The sequence below is a fragment of the Durio zibethinus genome, chromosome 4, assembly GCF_047325235.1.
Source record: "Durio zibethinus cultivar Kanyao isolate XHJ-2024 chromosome 4, ASM4732523v1, whole genome shotgun sequence".
Lineage (NCBI taxonomy): Eukaryota > Viridiplantae > Streptophyta > Magnoliopsida > Malvales > Malvaceae > Durio > Durio zibethinus.
This window is the reverse complement of record NC_143165.1, coordinates 577,426-595,987: the sequence shown is the minus strand read 5'-3', so window position 1 is coordinate 595,987 and position 18,562 is coordinate 577,426. Positions and strand designations below refer to the sequence as shown.

Here is an 18,562-nt window from a genome sequence, read left to right as displayed (position 1 = left end):
TGGTGTTTTAATTCCTTTTTTGGCGTTCTTCTAAAAGAGATGCTTAGCCTGTTTATAGAAACCATTCACGTACAATGCGATATATAACAGCATTTTCAGGTTCTTGTCTTTTGGCTTTTTGAGTATCAAGTGGACTGTAAAAGTGACCACACCAGCTTTGCAAATATTCCTTTCTTTTTCCTTTCTTTTTCTTCTTTGATAAGGAGAGAATGTTGAAATTCTAAGAAAAGAAGGATTGGAACCTCAAACATTTCCGTCTTAAGAAAAGGTAACAATCACCATTTACTTTTTTTTCATTAAATTTATTAGTTTTTTGCAACTAAATTAAAAAAAAAAAAAAAAAAAACCCACTGCTAAAGAATCATAATTCTCAATATATTTCACAGGAATAAACATGGTATATGTTTCATTATAATTATTCTCATTGTGGGATAACATAACACTTAAATTTAGTACCACAATCATTTGAGCTATGGGGCCTATGGCTCATTTCTCTTTTTTTTTAATTTAAAATTTTTTGGTATCCAATAATTATTAACTTAATTAATTTATAATCGAGCCGAGTTAAACTTTATATAGATAAATTCTCCCAAACCTACCAACAAGCGTTGGTGGGGCCTAATGCTCATTTCATGGAATCGATGTGATGGGGTTTAATTTTGTAAAGAATATGTAAACACCCGTCTAACATTAAAATAAGGGTATAGTGGAACCCATTGATGACAGTATAAAATTGTCTTAGGGAATTTGTCTTTCTTTTTTGAAAGAATTTACTTTTCAGTAAAGTTGATGTAGTGAAGTTTTGTTGTATAGAATACAAAGTACTATAATAAAACTTCATTTTCACTTCACTTTTTGGCAACTTGCACTTCAATAACAAGGCAAAGGTTTAAAGTTGATGTTTTTTCTTTTCATTTTCATTTTCATTTTCTTTTCCTCCCTTTTCCCAGCTGGCCATGTGAAATTAAAAAACAAAAAAAAAGGAAAGGTTTGAGAGTAAGCTTAGGAGAAAATGCACATGATATTTGTCAAAAGTAAGCCAATGAATGAACGTGAATTCCATGCAGGTGGGAGAGGAAGTGCTGTCACTTGGAAAGATTGCAGGCCCAATAATCATGACAACACTGCTTATACACTCCAGATCAGTTATTTCCATGCTTTTCCTGAGCCATCTAGGCAAAGAAGAGCTTGCTGGAGGATCACTTGCAATGGGATTTGGAAACATTACAGGTCTATCCGTCATCAAAGGTCTGTCCATGGGGATGGACGCCATATGCGGTCAAGCCTATGGAGCCAAGAGATATTCAGTCCTCAGCCAAACCTTCTATAGAACATTTTGTCTCCTGCTACTTATTTCCATACCTATCTCAATCCTTTGGCTAAATGTGGAACCCATCTTTCTATACTTAGGTCAGGATCCGGAAGCTACTAAAATCGCCAAAGTTTACATGGCTGCCTTCATTCCGGAACTGATAGCTCAATCTCTCCTCCATCCGATGAGGACTTTTCTCAGAGTTCAGGGCATAACCACCCCTCTTACAATTGCTGCCATATGCGCAGTCCTCCTGCACCCTCTGATGAACTACATATTAACAATATATTTTAAGTTAGGGGTAAAAGGTATTGCATTGGCTCTTGCTTGTAATACATTCAATCTAAACCTGGGGTTGATAATTTATACGGTCATGTCAGAAGCACCTTTCAAACCATGGCATGGGGTTACAATTCTCTCAATGTTTCAAGGTTGGCGGCCATTGCTAGCGCTAGCACTGCCTAGCTTCCTTTCAGTGTGCCTGGAGTGGTGGTGGTATGAGATAATGCTCTTCCTTTGTGGCTTACTCAACAACCCAAAGGCTAGCGTTGCAGCAATGGGGATCCTCATCCAAACAACAGGCTTATTATATAATTTTCCATTCTCAATTGGCGCCAGCATTTCTACAAGAGTTAGTCAGGCTTTGGGTGCTGGCCGACCATCCTGTGCCCATCGGACAGCGATAACTGGCCTCCTCATGGCCTTTGCTTTTGGCATCTCAGCCTTTGTTTTACTGACTGCCCTGAGATCATGGTGGGGAAAATTGTTTACAGATGAGCCCCAAATTCTTGATTTGATCACAACTGCGCTTCCAATTTTGGGGTTATGTGAAGTTGGAAACTCTCCGCAAACGGCAGCTTGTGGAGTCTTAACAGGGACTGCACGTCCAAAAGATGGTGTCCTCATAAACTTATGCTCATTTTACCTTATTGGATTGCCAGTTGCAATTCTCACCACTTTCAAATTCAAATTCGGCTTTGAAGGTCTATGGTTTGGGCTTCTAGCAGCACAGATATCGTGCCTGTGCATGATGGTGTACACATTGATTAGAACAGATTGGAAGCACCAGGCTAAACGGGCCGATGAGCTGACCCTAGCTGCAGGAGGCAAAGATGTAGGAGGCAAAGATGATTTAGAAACCAGCCTACTTACCACAGATCATTGACTTTCCAATAGAAAATTGGTTGATAGACAGCTTTTTAACAGAATTTTCCAGGTAGACAAAAGATTATTTAAATCAGTAGCCTTTTATTGAGAAATTGCAGAAAACGAAAGCAAATGCAAAATTTCTATGTCATAGAATGTTAAATAACTGACTGGTTTAACTATCCAAAATAAATAAATAAATACACGAATATACAGCACAAATACATGAATTTCAATATTATACATAATACGAATACATGAATTGTCTGTCTACAAAAAAGGCTGGGCAATAAGTTATATCCTTCAAATATAGATAAAGCAAAAGCTGGTGATTGGTACTAAAACAGAAATATCAATGAAATAACAGAAGGAATGAGTCAGCAGCAACCAAACAACAACTACAGCCCTCTGAGTTATGATATACAATTTGGCAAGGAAATTTATAGACAAAAAGAGTTATTTAGTTCAAGTAGCAAGATGGAGAAGTATTATAGATTTTCAGCCTGCCTCCTATATGGCAAGCAGTGGCACATATAAAGCACCACAAAACCAAAATATTATGGACCAGAAAGGGGTAAAAAAAGAGTTGACTGTGAGAATTTGATCGATATTCTCTTTTCGTTACTACTAGCAGGAGGGCAATTCATATTTTCCAATAAAAATTTTCCATTATATGGTTTTACTTTGTAAGTGCAAAGAATAGTTTTTGTAGCATAGGATTTCAATCTAGCTTAAGGAAAGCTAATTGATGTAGATTCACTGCAACACCAAATTAGAAAGGCTACTCCAAGGATAGGCTTTCTAGAAAACTGCCTAAATTTAGGCAAAATACGTATAAGTGGATGAAATGGTTGAGGTTACTTACATTATTGATATGTGGGAACCAACCAAAGGATTTAGCATGCTTGACAACTCAATTTCTTCACTCTGAAATCTTAAGCAAATGCATTGTAATGCAAGTTGGAACTTGCAAAGTATAAAAACCAGAAAAGAAAATAGACATAACAAGATCAGTCATAACATAGCTATTGGGACAACCTGAACCTGAAAAGCTTTAATTTGATCGATCATTCTAGACTAGTATCAAGTATCTGTATCCATATATCTATGTTGAGAAAGTATAATGCATCAACCACAAACCAAACAAGACCAAAGCTAAAACATATATATGGAGTAACAAATTCTCCATCTCCATTAGATGAAACAAGACAATACAGCACTTCTTCGATCTTCATCGAAAACCAGTAATAGTAACTGCTAAGACAATAAGGTAAGTACAGCTTTCTCTAAATGCACACTTGAAGGTATTCATTTCCATTTTTTTCACTTAAAATTGAACTAAATTGAATAATTAATTTGCCTGCATTGGATAGCTACTTATCTATAAATCCATCCAAACAAACTCAGAAACTCAAGCCATTCTAAGTTGTAACTGCACTGTTTGATTGCTTTATATATTGATCCAAAAGTTCACTAAATATAAAACTAATCAAAACCCATATTCCGGATCTAAAATATCTTCTCGAAATTATAAACCACAATAAAAATGATAATAAATATTATTAAAAAGACTCCACTTTGTCAGTCAATTTTTTTAAAAAAAATTCTTATCTTTGACAGACATCCGAGAAGAAAACCCAGAATGCAATGCAAGCCAGGAAGAAAAAGCACGAGCAAAAGGCAAAGCCAATGTCCTTGTCCAGACTTCAGTGTCCAAAGCCAAAGGCAAAGGGTTAACAACAAAAGAGTACGAGCATCAAACGATTATTATGATGGATATTACCCAACAAGATCCTCCTGATCACGTTTTTGTCAGCTGAGATGAGATGGTCACGTCAATGGTCGTTGCCGACATATCGTCCACCGTCCCCGGCACAGCCTCCCACCGTTTTCCATGTTGTTAAAAGTGTTGATTAGTTTTGGTTGGACTTCGGACATTGGGTTTGGAACTTTAGAAGCAATCATAAAACTACTTTTACCTTTTCCAACCACTTTGAACAGCCCTATTGTCTCCTGCCGCGTCATCATTCAAATTGTCGCAACACGTTTCGAGATACCATCAGAATTTTTCTCCTTTCGCTTTTGGGGCCCTTTGGTTTGTTCTTTTTTCTAGGATGGGACCCATATTGAAACCGCTCTGCCCTTCGGTAGGTGCCAAGTAAGATATCAAACAAAAAGTGATGTTCATCCAGCATTTTGTTTTTTAGGACTGAGGAAAAAAATGAAAAAAATTAAGTAGTTTGGAATCGTAATATTTGATTTTGGATTTTTTTTTATTTGAATTAAATTTAGATATTAAATATATATATTAAAATTAAATATGATTTCGGATCAAGATATGAAAATTAAAAAAAAAATAAAATTAAACAAAATTATATATTTTTATTAATTTTTATATAATAAAAATAATTATTTAATATATAAATCTATTTAAATATATTTAAAATTATATTAAAATAATATATAAAAAAATTAAATTTTAAAAACTAATGAACTGAACTAAATCATTATAATTTAATTCAAATCAAATTGATTTAAAAAAAAATCAATTAAGATTTAAATTAAATTTTAAAAATTTATAATCTTATACATTATTTAAGAAAATCGAATTAAATCCAATTCGACCTAAATTATTATCACCCATATTGTTTATGGCTAGCGCATGCTCTTGACATTTGAACATTCAATTTCATCAATGACTAATCAAAAGATGTGTGTGTTTATCTTTGCTCTTTAAATCTTAATCTTTATAATTAATCATGAAACTTAATTTAAATTTGCTGCATTTGTCTCTCCATTTTAGAATGTTTTCAATTTATTTTTTCTTTTAGGATTACAAAACTTTGAATTAATTACTTACATGTAATATTAGTTTATTGGCAATTGCTTTTTTTTTCTAAAAATAAAATTCAAATTCCTTTTTTCCCATAATTGCATTTGATTAAAACCATTATAAGAAAACATTTTAACAATTTTTTTCATAAAACTTTAGGCGAATTTAAAACTTTTAGGCCATGTGTTGTTGCATAAAATGATGAATAGGGTAAAATGATAATTATTTTATACCATATTTGATTTGTATCTAAAAAGAAAGATAATATTATAAGGAGAATTAATTATTTTTTTGATATAAAATGATTCAATTCTCTCAAAATAAAAAAGATTATTTTTTATGTATGAATTAAACTCAAATGTTCTATTATATATTTAAAAATTACATGAATAATTTAAATTATATAAATTTTGAAAAAGAATAATTTTGATCAATAAATAAATTATTGTATCTTAATTCTTGCACACATAAAATATAAAATAAAATAACATTATTTAATCTAATTTTTTTCACAATATTAGTTTATTATACCTTATTTATAATTTTGTACACCAAATATGCCATTAATTTGTTAAAATGTGTTGATTGATATTTGTACGTCAACTATTAATTAATAAAATATGAATAAAATAATGATTTGAATAATAGGGAATATAAATTAATCTAAACCTTTAAAATGTGTGATACAATTATTATAATAGATCATGATAATAAAATAATTCTCTCAACCAACTCTAGAAGGTACAAGATTCAAATACTACCCTCTCTAATTTATTATTTTCAACCACATAAGATATAGTTTCATTAAAGTAAAAAAGAAAAAGGAAACATATAACTATATAAGATATAAGGTTGGATTATAAAAATTAGATACCAATCAAATATACTAGAAATTTGGATGTTGGGAATAAGTTAGAATACCTTATCTTAATTAAGGAGCTATGTTTGTCAACCATTGATCTCTCTTTTTATATAAAGAGAATCAAGGTTTTTAATACTTAGTTAAACTTTAAGACAAAAATCTAATTTAAAATCATTTGGTAATAATTCAAGTGATCTTTTTTTTTTTTTTTTGGATAAATTGAATTTTTATTTATCCAAAGTCAGCAGAAGTTTGCTACGATATAACTATTTTACAACTTAACAATACAGGAAAAACAATTTGTTAATAGTTTATTCTAAAAATTCTACATTCAAATTTCAATCTTCACTAAGTTTTTTATTTATCATATCTCCTGCAATATGTTTCAATCCATGCAGCCTGTATCTTACAATTTTTTGGACTTTGTCCATCATTTGTGCAATTGTCATCTCCTCTTGCTTGAATATCCTCTGATTCCTTTCCCTCCATATGAAACCATCGTATTCCTTCATTTCAATTTGTTTGTTCATATTCTTTAGATGTCTTAAAATTATGTTTATTTTTTTTAACATTTAAATGTCTTATTTTTTTATATTCTAAAATTATTTTTCATGCTTTTTTTTTATTTTTCATCATTAGAAATTACGGAAACTTCAAATTTATGGAAAAAAATTAAATTTAATATTATATAGACTAAAATCGAACTCCTTTTTTTTAAATTCCGTGAAAATCAATCAAAATTAACATAATTCGACAGAGAGAATATCTGTTATGTGCTAAAAATTTGATGCATAAGGATTCACTTGCGCAAGTGTAATCCTTATTAGTATATATATCTCAAACTTAATTAATTTGCATTTTTTATGACAATGTTAACTACTACCTAATAACATTGATTAAGATGATATTTGAAGGAAAAAATTATAATGAATGCATTTTTTTTCTAATTAAATTTGGTGAAAATAGTATATTAAATGTAAAAATATCTTAAAATAATTTCTAACTATCCTTAAATAATGTCTAGATACTCTATTTAATTGAACCAATTTTTTATTACCATTTTAAAATTATTCTCTTATCAAGCATAAACAAGCTTAGTACATATGATAAAACAAATATCAAGAAAACAACATTTGATTTGAGATCATGAGAAAGATATCTAATATAAAACCAATTTACTATTGGTAGGGTGATATTTAGGTTATATGTTTAAATCAAGATTTTAACTTAAAACTTAATGTTCATTTTAGGTTATAATTTTTAATTTTTTTAAAATGAGGTTATATCTTTAATTAGTTTGATTAAATTCAATAAAATTCTAGCTTTCGCTATAACAAACCCAAACACTACTAAATAAAAAAATTACGTTCGGGTTGTTCTCGCGTGAATTGTAAAGAAAAGAGACAGAGCCACGTGGATTTTTCATCCTTTTTGGCACGTGTTAAACAGCATAGAAACAATGCGCACAGTGTAACACGTAAGCAGCGACTGATGAAATGAATGTTGCGAGTTTCGGAGCAAATGGACACAAAGTGGGGTCCACCTTTTCACTGTTTTTGACGGAGATGCCGGACCCTACCAATGTTCCCCGCGCACCTGTCCAATAGCTACGTGGCAGATGCCACGCTTCAGCTCCACGTGGTTGATATTTTTCGGTAGAAAAACTTGCAAGTGAAAATTGAAATGATTGCTATCTATTTTCATCAACGGTGTTAGGAATCAAATTTAAATATTTAATTATAATTTTTTATATTTTAAATTCCAAATAAATATTTTAATTATAATTTTAATATCAAATATGTAATTAATCCTTTATTTTTTAAATTAATTCATATATTGCAAGTAAGTGTAGTTGTAACAAAGAAAAAATTTTTAAGAAAATCTGGTGCATATATATAATATAAAATATATTATATTATATCATAGTTGTAACAAGCTTTTTTGGAGTGAAGAAACAAAAAGTATTTTAATTTTTTCCTTCTCAGGGGTACTTCTAATTTTTTTTACCTTCACCCCAGCGAGCTCTTTAATTATTTACTGAGTTGTAAATTTACCATAAGAATTAGAAAAGTGAAATGTTGTATTTAGAGATTTGTAATACATACATTAAGAAATTGTAGGGGATATGGTAATATCGTATGCGATGATTAGGAAGTTGATTATCATTTATGTGGCTGTGATAGTGGGGATAAAGGCGTAAGATTTAGTACGTGGGGGGAGCGTCAGTGGCGGCTTTTCCCTGATTGTGTCGAGCACGGCGGGGGGTTTCATCTTAGGGACCTTGACGTGGGGTATCACTCGTAAAGCCATTTGTGCGATTTCTCATGATCAAGCTGCTTCCTTTCATGATCATGAGATGTGCAATGGTGGTATTTGCTGGCACGGTGTGGCAGTTCGTTTGCCTACGTCTCAGGTTCAGTACTGTTCGTTTGCTAGTTTAAGCTCTCTCAAAAAATTCCTTACTATTCTTCGGAAAAAAGTGAAGGAAAGAGTAGAAAAAACAAGCATTTTCTCATTGGCCCTTAAAACATAAAAGAAAATAACACTAAAACTTAAACAAATAAATCATTTTCTAATCATATAACTTAAAACAAGCATATAATATCAGCTTGATATTACTTTGAATAACTTTGTTGTTACTTTCTGCAAGATTTTTTGTAGAGATAATAATTTGCTATTGAATGAAGGTTGGAGATAGTGTTTTAATTTGTTAAGTTTCTAAGTGAAACAATTTGATGGCAATAAATTGTACAATTTTGGCTGTGCACTAAGGGTACCGTCTCAGTTACATAGGTATGTGTCTCGTATTTTCCAGGTATGGTGATCGGATTGTTGCCATTATAGTTCTTCACCTTGGGAGTACTGTAAAGGAAAGAGTGGCACTGGGGAGTCGTTTTACTCGTGAGGTTAACATGATGTCTCGGGTAAAACATGAGAACCTTGTCAAGGTGACTGTTCAAAACTTGAAATGCAATATGGTATATTTATTGATGCTTTTCATATGACTGTCATGTGATGGAATCTATCATATATCTATTTCTGACCCGCAATAGGGAATTTGTTGCCTTGGCAGTTCTTTGGAGCTTGTCAGGCCGCTGATGGCGATAGTAACTGAGCTATTACCAGGAATGTCCCTTCTCAAGTATTTAATTAGCATCCGTCCGAAAGTTTTGGACCCTCGAATTTTGCACTGGACATTGCTCTAACCATGAATTGTCTGAACGCCAACGGGATTATACATAGAGATCTAAAGCCTGGTATTTCTTTAACAAACCTCATCAGCTACAACGGAATGCTCTTTTATAGAAATATTTGTTAGTGATTGGATTCAAAGGCCATCCAATCATTTCTTTCATAGCAGGATCTGGTTCTTCTCTCTCTCTCTCTCTCTCTCTCTCTCTCTCTCTCTCTCTCTCTCTCTCTCTCTCTCTCTCTCTCTCTCTCTCTCTCTCTCTCTCTTTCTCTAATGCATGCGTTCATGAAGTCTTACATTGCTTTCAAATTATTTCATAGGTGTGCAGAAACTGAAGTTTATGTACCACCAACTAGGACACAGTTCGCCACTTTTCCTTTAATTCCTATTTCTTTTCTTTCTTTGATGTGCATTGGTGGCTTAGATAATTTTCATTTTGAATTTTTTGTTTCTGCAATGTTGTATTTTGTTGTCACTGTTTTTTATGCTTCGTTCAAGCAATATTATCCCCAATTTTATATAGGATTGGTATGAAGAACACCTGCATGTGCATTACACAACTATCCTATACTACACTTTAGGTTAGGAGTTGCAGTGGCTAAGGCCTGTATCTGATTGAATCTATGCCACTAAAAGCAGAATGTGGATTGTAATTTCCTCTTTGATGTAATACGTTTGTTCATTGTTCAATATCTACTTCTTGACTCCTTTAACTAATTGTAAATTTATATGGAAATTTATCAATACGGACAAATTGTTGCTTACAGCAAACCAGAGGTCCGTGAAACTTGCAGATTTTGGCCTTGCGAGTGAAGAATCTGTGACAGAGATGATGACTGCCGACACTGGGACTTATCGCTGGATGGCCCCTGAGGTTCGCGCCACTATTGTATTAGCAAAATGGACAAAGAATCCTATTTACAAGGAAGATTGAAGCTTTTTGTTTTTGTTTTCATCTTGTTAGATGCAATATTTAAGCTTCTTTCCCTGTAAGTCATGGAATGTTCTTTTCAGCCATAAGTCTTTTGTCTGTAATGCAGACAAACACACACAGTTGATGGCGAACACGTTAGCTGCAGATATAATCACATACTCTTTTTGCCCAAATTTTACAATTTCTGCAGGTTGGCTAAGAGATTGCATGAGAATCCATCTTAAGGGAATTTAGTTATTAGTATGCACAAATGAATTGTGTTTTCTGCTCGAAGGAGTATGGCACATTCTTACCTTGGAAATTAATGTATTTCTCACACTTATAGACTCATGGATCATTTAGCAGCTGACAGGACTAATAGATGTAAGGTACTCTGGAACCACTTTCTAGTCTGTTGTAGTTTTGGACAACAACTGGCAATAATGTAAGGACAATATTTTGTCACCAGTGTGTCATGGTTATGGTTTGTTCATGCAACAAAAACTAATCTCTTTTGTATACAATTATTCTTTCTTGGTTATCACTCTTTTATTGTCAATCTGTGTCATTGTAGTTGTATAGCACAGTGACATTGCGTCAGGGAGAGAAAAAGCATTACACAAGAAGGTTGATGTTTGCAGCTTTGGAATTGTTGACGAATCGCTTGCCATTTGAAAGCATGTCCAATTTGCAGGCAGTGTATGCTGCTGCTTTTAAGTTGCAAGTCTTTAACGCACATACTTGTTGTGCGTGACAAAAGTTTGAACTAACAGATAACTGACTAGTTTGATGCCATATGAGCGTGCAGCTAGAGCGACCTTGCCTTCCAGAAGATATGTCCCCTTATTTGGCATTTATCATACAGTCATGTTGGATTCACATCTTTCATGTCATAAATAAACTCAAGGCACAAAAAGTCTGTTAGACAAACGGATTCACATCTCTTACAATAAATACATTCTTTCTATTTTTCTAGCAAAAGCAGTTTGCTTAGCATTAATTTAAAATTAAATATCATAACATAATATGAATATAATATAAAAATAAAATAATTTAAAATTTTAATAATAATTATAAATAAATTTAATAAAATAAAAAAATATTTTTATATTTATATAAATTATAATATATAATTTTTATATAAAATATGATATAAATATATAAAATTTAATATTTTACATAATATAAAACATTTTGATTTTGATTTTGGGCAGCGGGCGATCTGTTTCCCGGGACCAGAAGTAGCTCGATGGTTTGCTTGGTTTTGTGATAATTAATGATGCCGGCCGGAATGCTTGTGAAAGAATGGGTGTCAGATCATGCTGTTGGTTTTCATGACACGTGGAGAAAGAGTAGGAACTTATTAATCAGGGACTGAAAAGGAAAAGAATTTGTGGATAGTATTGGCTTAATTTCCGCATTTTCTAAAGCTTTGTAGTTGTCATTAAGAAAAGTAGACTCATTCCACGATGTAACGTTAAAGAAAAAATTAATGTCGAAAGCTGACCAAGGGGGTGGACGAAGAAGATATTAGCTATATTTAAAGACTAAATCAAAGTTTTGGTCTTTGGTCTTTGGTCTTTTGACGTTGAATGGATAATAAACTAATATGCTTGTGCTGTATATGTTAATATGTTTCAATTTACCTATAACCAATCAAATTTTATCCCTTCCTAAAATGTTACTTTTTTTTATATTATCTTTTCAGTTTCATTTTTTTTTGTTATTTTTCTGAAATATTTCAAAATTATATTATATTTTTTAAACATTTAAAAATTCTTATATTTTATATTTAAAATTATTTTTTATAATTTTTTTATTTTTGACATTAAAAATTATGAAAATTTAAATTTTATTAAAAAAATTAAATTTTAATGTTAAATATATTTAAATCAAAATTTTTTTAATTTTATAAAAATTAATACATCACAAATATTTTAAAACAAAAAGAATATAATAACATTAGTACATCTTACATTTTGATTCAATTAAAAAAAAATTTAGTCGTTTGATATTTTAATTTTTTATCAATTCAAAAAGATAATTTTAATATTAAATGTCAATTCACGTATAATAAAAGTAGTAATTTTCAAAGAGATTAATATTGAATTTCGAAGTCATAAAAGTATTTCCATCCCCCATCGTATATCTTCTAAAATCTAAGCAAATAAAAAAAAAAAAAAAAAACATTTACTCGAGAAACACTGACTGAGTCTGGAAGAAAGAAACGGTTAAGATTTAAAGCAAAATTCACATCACAGTTTCTATGGTCTATTTGCCAAAGAGACTTTTGAGAGAGAGAGCCAATGAAGGGCTATTGGAAATTCTACAGTGAATGCATACAAAACCAGATTTTTATTTATTTTTACTTTTTTTAACCCAACACTTCCAGAAAAAGAGAATTTCAAGAAAAACCATCAGATTGGATTGCTATCTTTCAGATCCTTTCTAAATACAAAGTAGAATTGTTGATTCTCTCATCGCCGTCTCTCTAACGAATTTTTTCTCCCCAGTAATAGTCTCTCAGTCAACTTCACATTCTCAAGAGAGAAACAAAATTGTTGTTTTCACCATCAGCACATCTCCCACATTCGATTTCTTTGGAATTTAGTGGAACAGGGAATTGGGTCTTTGAGCTGAGCTTATTTGGTGACGTGGGTATGATTCTGATCAAGGAAAAAGTTGCAGGTTGAAAGGAATTCTGGTGATGAAAAACATGGGGGAAAATGGAAATGGAAATGCCACTTTCATGCACACTGCAATGAACGCAGTGCAGGCATTAGGGAGGGGATTTGATGTTAACTTCGATACGAGGTTATTGTACTGTAAAGGTGTGACAGGTTCTAGGATAGTTGAAATCGATGAGGATCATGGTAGGGATATCTACTTGGACGATCAAACTGTTCTGCCCAATATTTCTAGGGATATCAAGAACTCCCAGGAGCCTATTGCCCGTCACAGTTCTGGGCTTCGCAGTTTTCATGAGGTAATGTTGTGGTTTTGGTTTCTGCTTTTTTGGGGTGTTTTATTGTTGAATTACGCTAGTTTCTTAATTTTAGGGGTTTGCTCAAATTTACAATTATGTTCTTGTGTTTCTTCTGTGGCTTTGTTAGATATGCAGAGTAAAGCCTTGACTTTAGGGTTAAAGGTTTGGAGACCTCTGACAAGGTTGTAGTCAAGATATAGTCTTTATTATCTTGGTGATAAAAAAAAGTGGCAGTTGGACTATGAAACAAACGAGAAACAAGGACCAATTAAATTGATTGATATTTGAGATTAAGAATGAATGTAACTATATAGAACAAACTCCAACCACGTGCAAGTAATTAACCCTGCCTGAGGATGTAGAAAATTCTTTGAACTTCTTTTCCTGCGTGTAGTCTGTATCATGATGTCTTTGATTAAATTTATACCTCTCTTATATTAGTTCTTATTTTGATGATCTTGATTTGTTTTTCAGTAAATTGTCATGTTGAGTACAATCTATTCAATGAGTACTCTTCCAGTTTCATCTAAACTTTCCCTACTTGGTTTGAAGTTATCACACGAAGTCTTTCCTTATCATCATTGAATATTTCTTATGTATGTGCTTTGTTAAGATATAATTTGATAAGTACAATTGTCCGTTGATGTTAACTGTTAGCCTAAAATCTCTAGCAATTGATTATGTTTTAATTATGTATTTTTCCTACCAAAGTATAACGAGCTCATTTTTTTTTTTTTTTTTGGGTACAAAGGAGGGCCAGTGACCCTTGAAAATACAATTAAGCTAATCTAATATAACCAACACTCATTGCATCTGCGAGTAATAGAGTTCTCAAATAATAGGCTCATGTTTTGATAGTGTTTTATTCCAAATTATGTTGCGAGTTTGAAATTTGGTTTATGGGATTAACTTTTTTTTGGTCCAGTGTTTAAGGGATTAACTTAGATTGACTATTGATGATGATGATTAAGACAATGCATAAGATCAATGAATTTGATTATGATGGGTGTAGTTATCTTCAGGAGAAAGAGATAATGCTAATTGAATAGCAAAGGGCACTGTTTGTCAATGATGGAATGCAGAATTAACATCACTAACATTTCTGATCCTAAGAGCATCATTTAGACTATTTCCAATGGTTTGTTTTTCTTTGATTTGTTTCAAACCTGATTTTTATTGGTTTAACATTTTCTAATTTGCTTCTCTTAACTACTAACTGCAGATGGTGGAATATTTTAATAAAAAAGCTAATGTGTCCGGTGGTTTTCCGCTTGGTAGTTTTAATTCTGCATTTAGCTTTACTGGTTCAACAAATATTGATGCTGCGACCACAAAGACACTCTCTATGGATGGATTTTATGTTCCACTTGCCAAGTTTCAGCTTACAAAGTCCCCATCCGCATTACAAGAAAATGTTAAACGGGCTGTCCCATCTTCTTGGGACCCACCATCTTTGGCAAGGTATGAGCCATTTGGTCTTAAATATAAAATTCTTATAATATAGGTTCAATTCCTAATATTGCTTTATTTGACAGTTTCATTGAAAATTTTGGGACACATGTTATTACTTCTGTAACTGTCGGTGGTAAAGATGTGATATACATCAAACAGCATCACTCTTCGCCTTTGTCTACCATGGAGATTAAAAAGTATGTGCAGGATATTGGAAATCATAGATTCTCTGACAAAGCAAGTCTTACAAGTTCAGGTCAAATCAAATTAAAGGATAAGGCTAGTTCCACTTTTTCTTTCATATTTTTGTCAACCTTTCTGTGTCTTTCTTGACCATTGCTGACTTAATATAATTTTTGAGCTTTACAGGGTCTTGATCCTGGCTTCTTCAACAGTCAAGGGATATACCCTCAGCCTACCAGTGCACCATATCTTAATGGGAAAGAGGTATTCAGATATCTTGGCAGTTTATTAGTGGAAATTGATTTGCATATTAATATTCAAATTTTGGATTCGGTTTTGTCATATGATGTGCCAATGCTTTGAAATTACGAAAACAAACTAATTTGCAAAACAAAGTTAGCCTTTGTTCTTTGTACACGTATGCAATGTAGCATGTTGGACATCAAGCAATAGGCATAGATAGTTATTTATATTGAGATCCACTACTCAAACTACTGAACCAGTCACCCCCAGCATTTTCCTCACATTTTATCTAAATGTCATTAATCAAACATGTGAGTTCGTACCATTGGTTTGGAATGGTTGGTTGTTTTGGTAATGATTTGTTGAATTTGGTAGCTCTTGACTTTTATGGGGTGGATATTGTATTTTCATTTTTTTGTTTTCTCCATTGTTGAGTTGGATCCATGTAGCCAATGTCATGTTGTTGGAAAAAGCTTTGTGGTTGTTCTTGTTGTATTTCAACTATTCCTCTTAAAATGTTTTTATTGCAATGATATTGAACAGTTACAATATCATTGATCATGACTGAGCATGCAAGATTAACTAATATATACAGTTTATTGCTTTGATACTCTACCATGGATTGCTTCAGGATTAGGTCATCGGCACAAATCCCTTATAATGTTTGAACATGCATATGGCAGCTTGCCTCTGGTGGCCAAGAGATGTTATTTGCATGGGGCAAATTTATTTGCTTTCTACCAGGAAATCATTGATTTTAGTGTTAATTTTTTATTTATCATATGCTTTTTTTAGTCAATTCCAGTGCGTGACTTGCTAGACCTTGTTTCACTTAATCTCCATGAAGCCTTGGTCTCATTTTCTGGAATTTTTCTTGTTGCAGGATGTTACAGTTATTTTTCGGAGGAGGGGAGGAGATGATTTGGAGCAAAACCACACCCAGTGGGTAAAAACTGTCCCGTCCTCTCCAGATGTCATTGAAATGACTTTCTATCCTATTACTGCTCTGCTTGACGGGGTAGCTGGAAAGGAGCATCTTACTCATGCTATCGGTCTTTATCTTGAATGTAATACTAATTCTTTGTGGTTGATTGGATGCAATCTTTTCTTTCTGATTTATATTTTGCTAATGATTAACTCTTTGTCCTAAAATATTCGGTCTGATTGTCTGCAGACAAGCCTCCAATTGAAGAACTAAGATACTTTTTAGAGTTCCAGATTCCTAGGATATGGGCTCCTATACCGGACAAGTTTCCTGGCCACCAAAGGAAGGAACCTATTTGCCCATCTTTACAATTCAGCATGATGGGGCAAAAACTTTATGTCAGCCAAGAGCAGGTATAGGTTTATGCAACATAGATTTTCATCTTAAAACTTCAAGCTCTGCCACTTGTTGATGAGACTTGTTCCAAAGAATGGCAAAAGAGCACAATTGTTGGCAATATGTTGGTTCTAGGTATAAGGGCTTCTTGATAGTTTTGTACTTTATGCATTTATGCATATGATACAGAATTGCTGATGCTTGTTGCAGTCCTGGAAATTGAAATAGCAACATTGTCCTGAAATGTTAAACAATGAAAGCCACCGTCCTTTTTATGTCTCCCAATATGAGAAACTTTACCAGCTTTAGTATCTGTTCTCTTCCTTCCTGACTATTGAACTTTCTCTAGCTTGATTTTGCCCTTAATAGAGGAGTTTTTCTTTGAGTTTTTTTTCTTGTTTGTTCATTAGCTGGAATTTCCTTTGCAATTGCATAACCTCAGTGCCCATTCTAAGAACCAGAATGTGGCATGGGCATATGACTAAAATGCAATCCCTACAATTGTTTGAATGAAGCAAAAGTGAGCTTTTAGGTCACATCCACATCTAAAGAATGCCCGCTCTTTTGGCTCATTGTTAAATAGTCGATTGTCCTGTTTTGACTAATTTTAAACCTTATGAAATTCTTTGGTCAAGCGAAACCTTAAAATATTGGGATCTTTTGTTTATTAAATTTGCGAGTTATCAGTAGACTTTACCTTTTATAGGTGGTGCTTTGGCACTTGCTAAATAAGTCTCTTTACTGGCACTCGCTAAATAAGTCTCTTTACTCACCATAAATTTGATTAGAGTAAGACAATTTTGAGGTGTTGGACTACTGTATTATTTATAATTAAATACAAAAGATTTTTATTGTTATTACTGCTTTTTTGGACAACTAGTGCTTGGATGCTTGAGAAAAATATATATATATATATATATATATATATATCTGAGAAAATCCATTCCTTGTTTTTGGGTTATCACCCCATGAAACAACTTTGCTTCAGTTCTGGAGTCTTTGAATATAGAGCATTGATTATAAATCGCCACATTAAAGTTACTCGGGAGTGGTAACATGAGTTGTTATAACAAGATTTTGCATCTAATTTGGCTCAATGTAAATGCAGATCTCAGTTGGACGTAAGCCAGTGACAGGCTTGCGGTTACGCCTAGAAGGAATCAAGCAGAACCGTCTGAGTATTCATCTTCAACACTTAGCTTCTCTTCCAAAGATCCTACTTCCACACTGGGATACCCATGTGGCAATAGGTGCTCCCAAGTGGCAGGGACCTGAGGAGCAAGATAGCAGATGGTTTGAACCTGTGAAATGGAAGAACTTTTCTCATGTTAGTACTGCACCTATTGAGAACCCTGATACCTTTATAGGTGATCTCTCTGGCGTCTACATTGTCACTGGAGCACAACTTGGAGTCTGGGATTTTGGGTCAAGAAACGTCTTATACATGAAGCTCTTGTATTCTAGGCTTCCAGGCTGCACAATAAGAAGGTCTTTGTGGGACCATAGTCCAAATGACAAATCAAAGAAAGTCGTGGCTACTACGGGTACTAGCAACCCTGGTGACTCAAGTTCCGGCTCACAAGAAAACATTGTAAACAAGTTGGCAAAATTAGTTGATATGTCTGAGATGAGCAAAGGGCCGCAAGATCCTCCAGGTCATTGGTTGGTTACTGGTGGAAAGCTTGGTGTTGAGAAAGGCAAAATTGTTTTGAGAGTGAAGTACTCCTTGTTGAATTATTGAATCTCTTGGCATGGTTTCGTACGATTTTGTGCTGTCTTGGCTATTTTTCAGTAGAGGTGGTGTTTCTTTTGCATGTCCATTTGTGTTCATCATGCTTGTAAAGAATTGTGCTTTGAGTAGGTGAGAATGTGTATGCAGACATGGAGTTTCATCCAGTTTTAGTTAGCAACTTCTATACTCTTGGAAGTGCTGTGAATTTTGTAAAAAAATCACCTCCGAAGATGTCTCTTTTATCTAACATGAGAAAGGGGTTTGGACAAATCACACTTTCTAGGTAATTATAGCATAATCAGACTCCTAAATCCTTTTGAGTCATTTTCTTCCTGTTCTCATCTGGATTTTAAGTACCCCCTTTTCCTCCTACTCTTGCCGTTTGC

The 18,562-nt window shown here is 33.1% G+C and overlaps 1 protein-coding gene and 2 pseudogenes across 1 annotated transcript; all 3 read left to right on the top strand.

Annotated features, from left to right (window-relative positions):
• Positions 1 to 801: 801 nt before the first annotated feature.
• On the top strand, positions 802 to 2,477 carry LOC111288488 (protein DETOXIFICATION 53 pseudogene; annotated as a pseudogene).
• A 6,235-nt stretch (positions 2,478 to 8,712) lies between these two features.
• Positions 8,713 to 10,488, top strand: LOC111287102 (serine/threonine-protein kinase STY13-like; annotated as a pseudogene).
• A 1,916-nt stretch (positions 10,489 to 12,404) lies between these two features.
• On the top strand, positions 12,405 to 18,446 carry LOC111287100 (MACPF domain-containing protein CAD1-like). Its single transcript, XM_022877333.2, has 7 exons — positions 12,405 to 13,245; positions 14,468 to 14,706; positions 14,781 to 14,976; positions 15,067 to 15,144; positions 16,007 to 16,190; positions 16,298 to 16,461; positions 17,553 to 18,446. The coding sequence occupies exons 1-7, from the start codon at positions 12,967 to 12,969 to the stop codon at positions 18,183 to 18,185; spliced, it is 1,773 nt and encodes a 590-aa protein (XP_022733068.2). The 5' UTR covers positions 12,405 to 12,966; the 3' UTR covers positions 18,186 to 18,446.
• Positions 18,447 to 18,562: the final 116 nt, after the last annotated feature.

What these genes read in the sequence shown, in the direction of transcription:
- LOC111287100 (XM_022877333.2), top strand. Translation starts at nt 12,967, where the DNA reads ATGAAAAACATGGGGGAAAATGGAAATGGAAATGCCACTTTCATGCAC. An exon ending in GGCTTCGCAGTTTTCATGAG is followed by an intron (nt 13,246 to 14,467) that starts GTAATGTTGTGG and finishes TACTAACTGCAG; the next exon opens with ATGGTGGAATATTTTAATAA. An exon ending in TATCGGTCTTTATCTTGAAT is followed by an intron (nt 16,191 to 16,297) that starts GTAATACTAATT and finishes GATTGTCTGCAG; the next exon opens with ACAAGCCTCCAATTGAAGAA.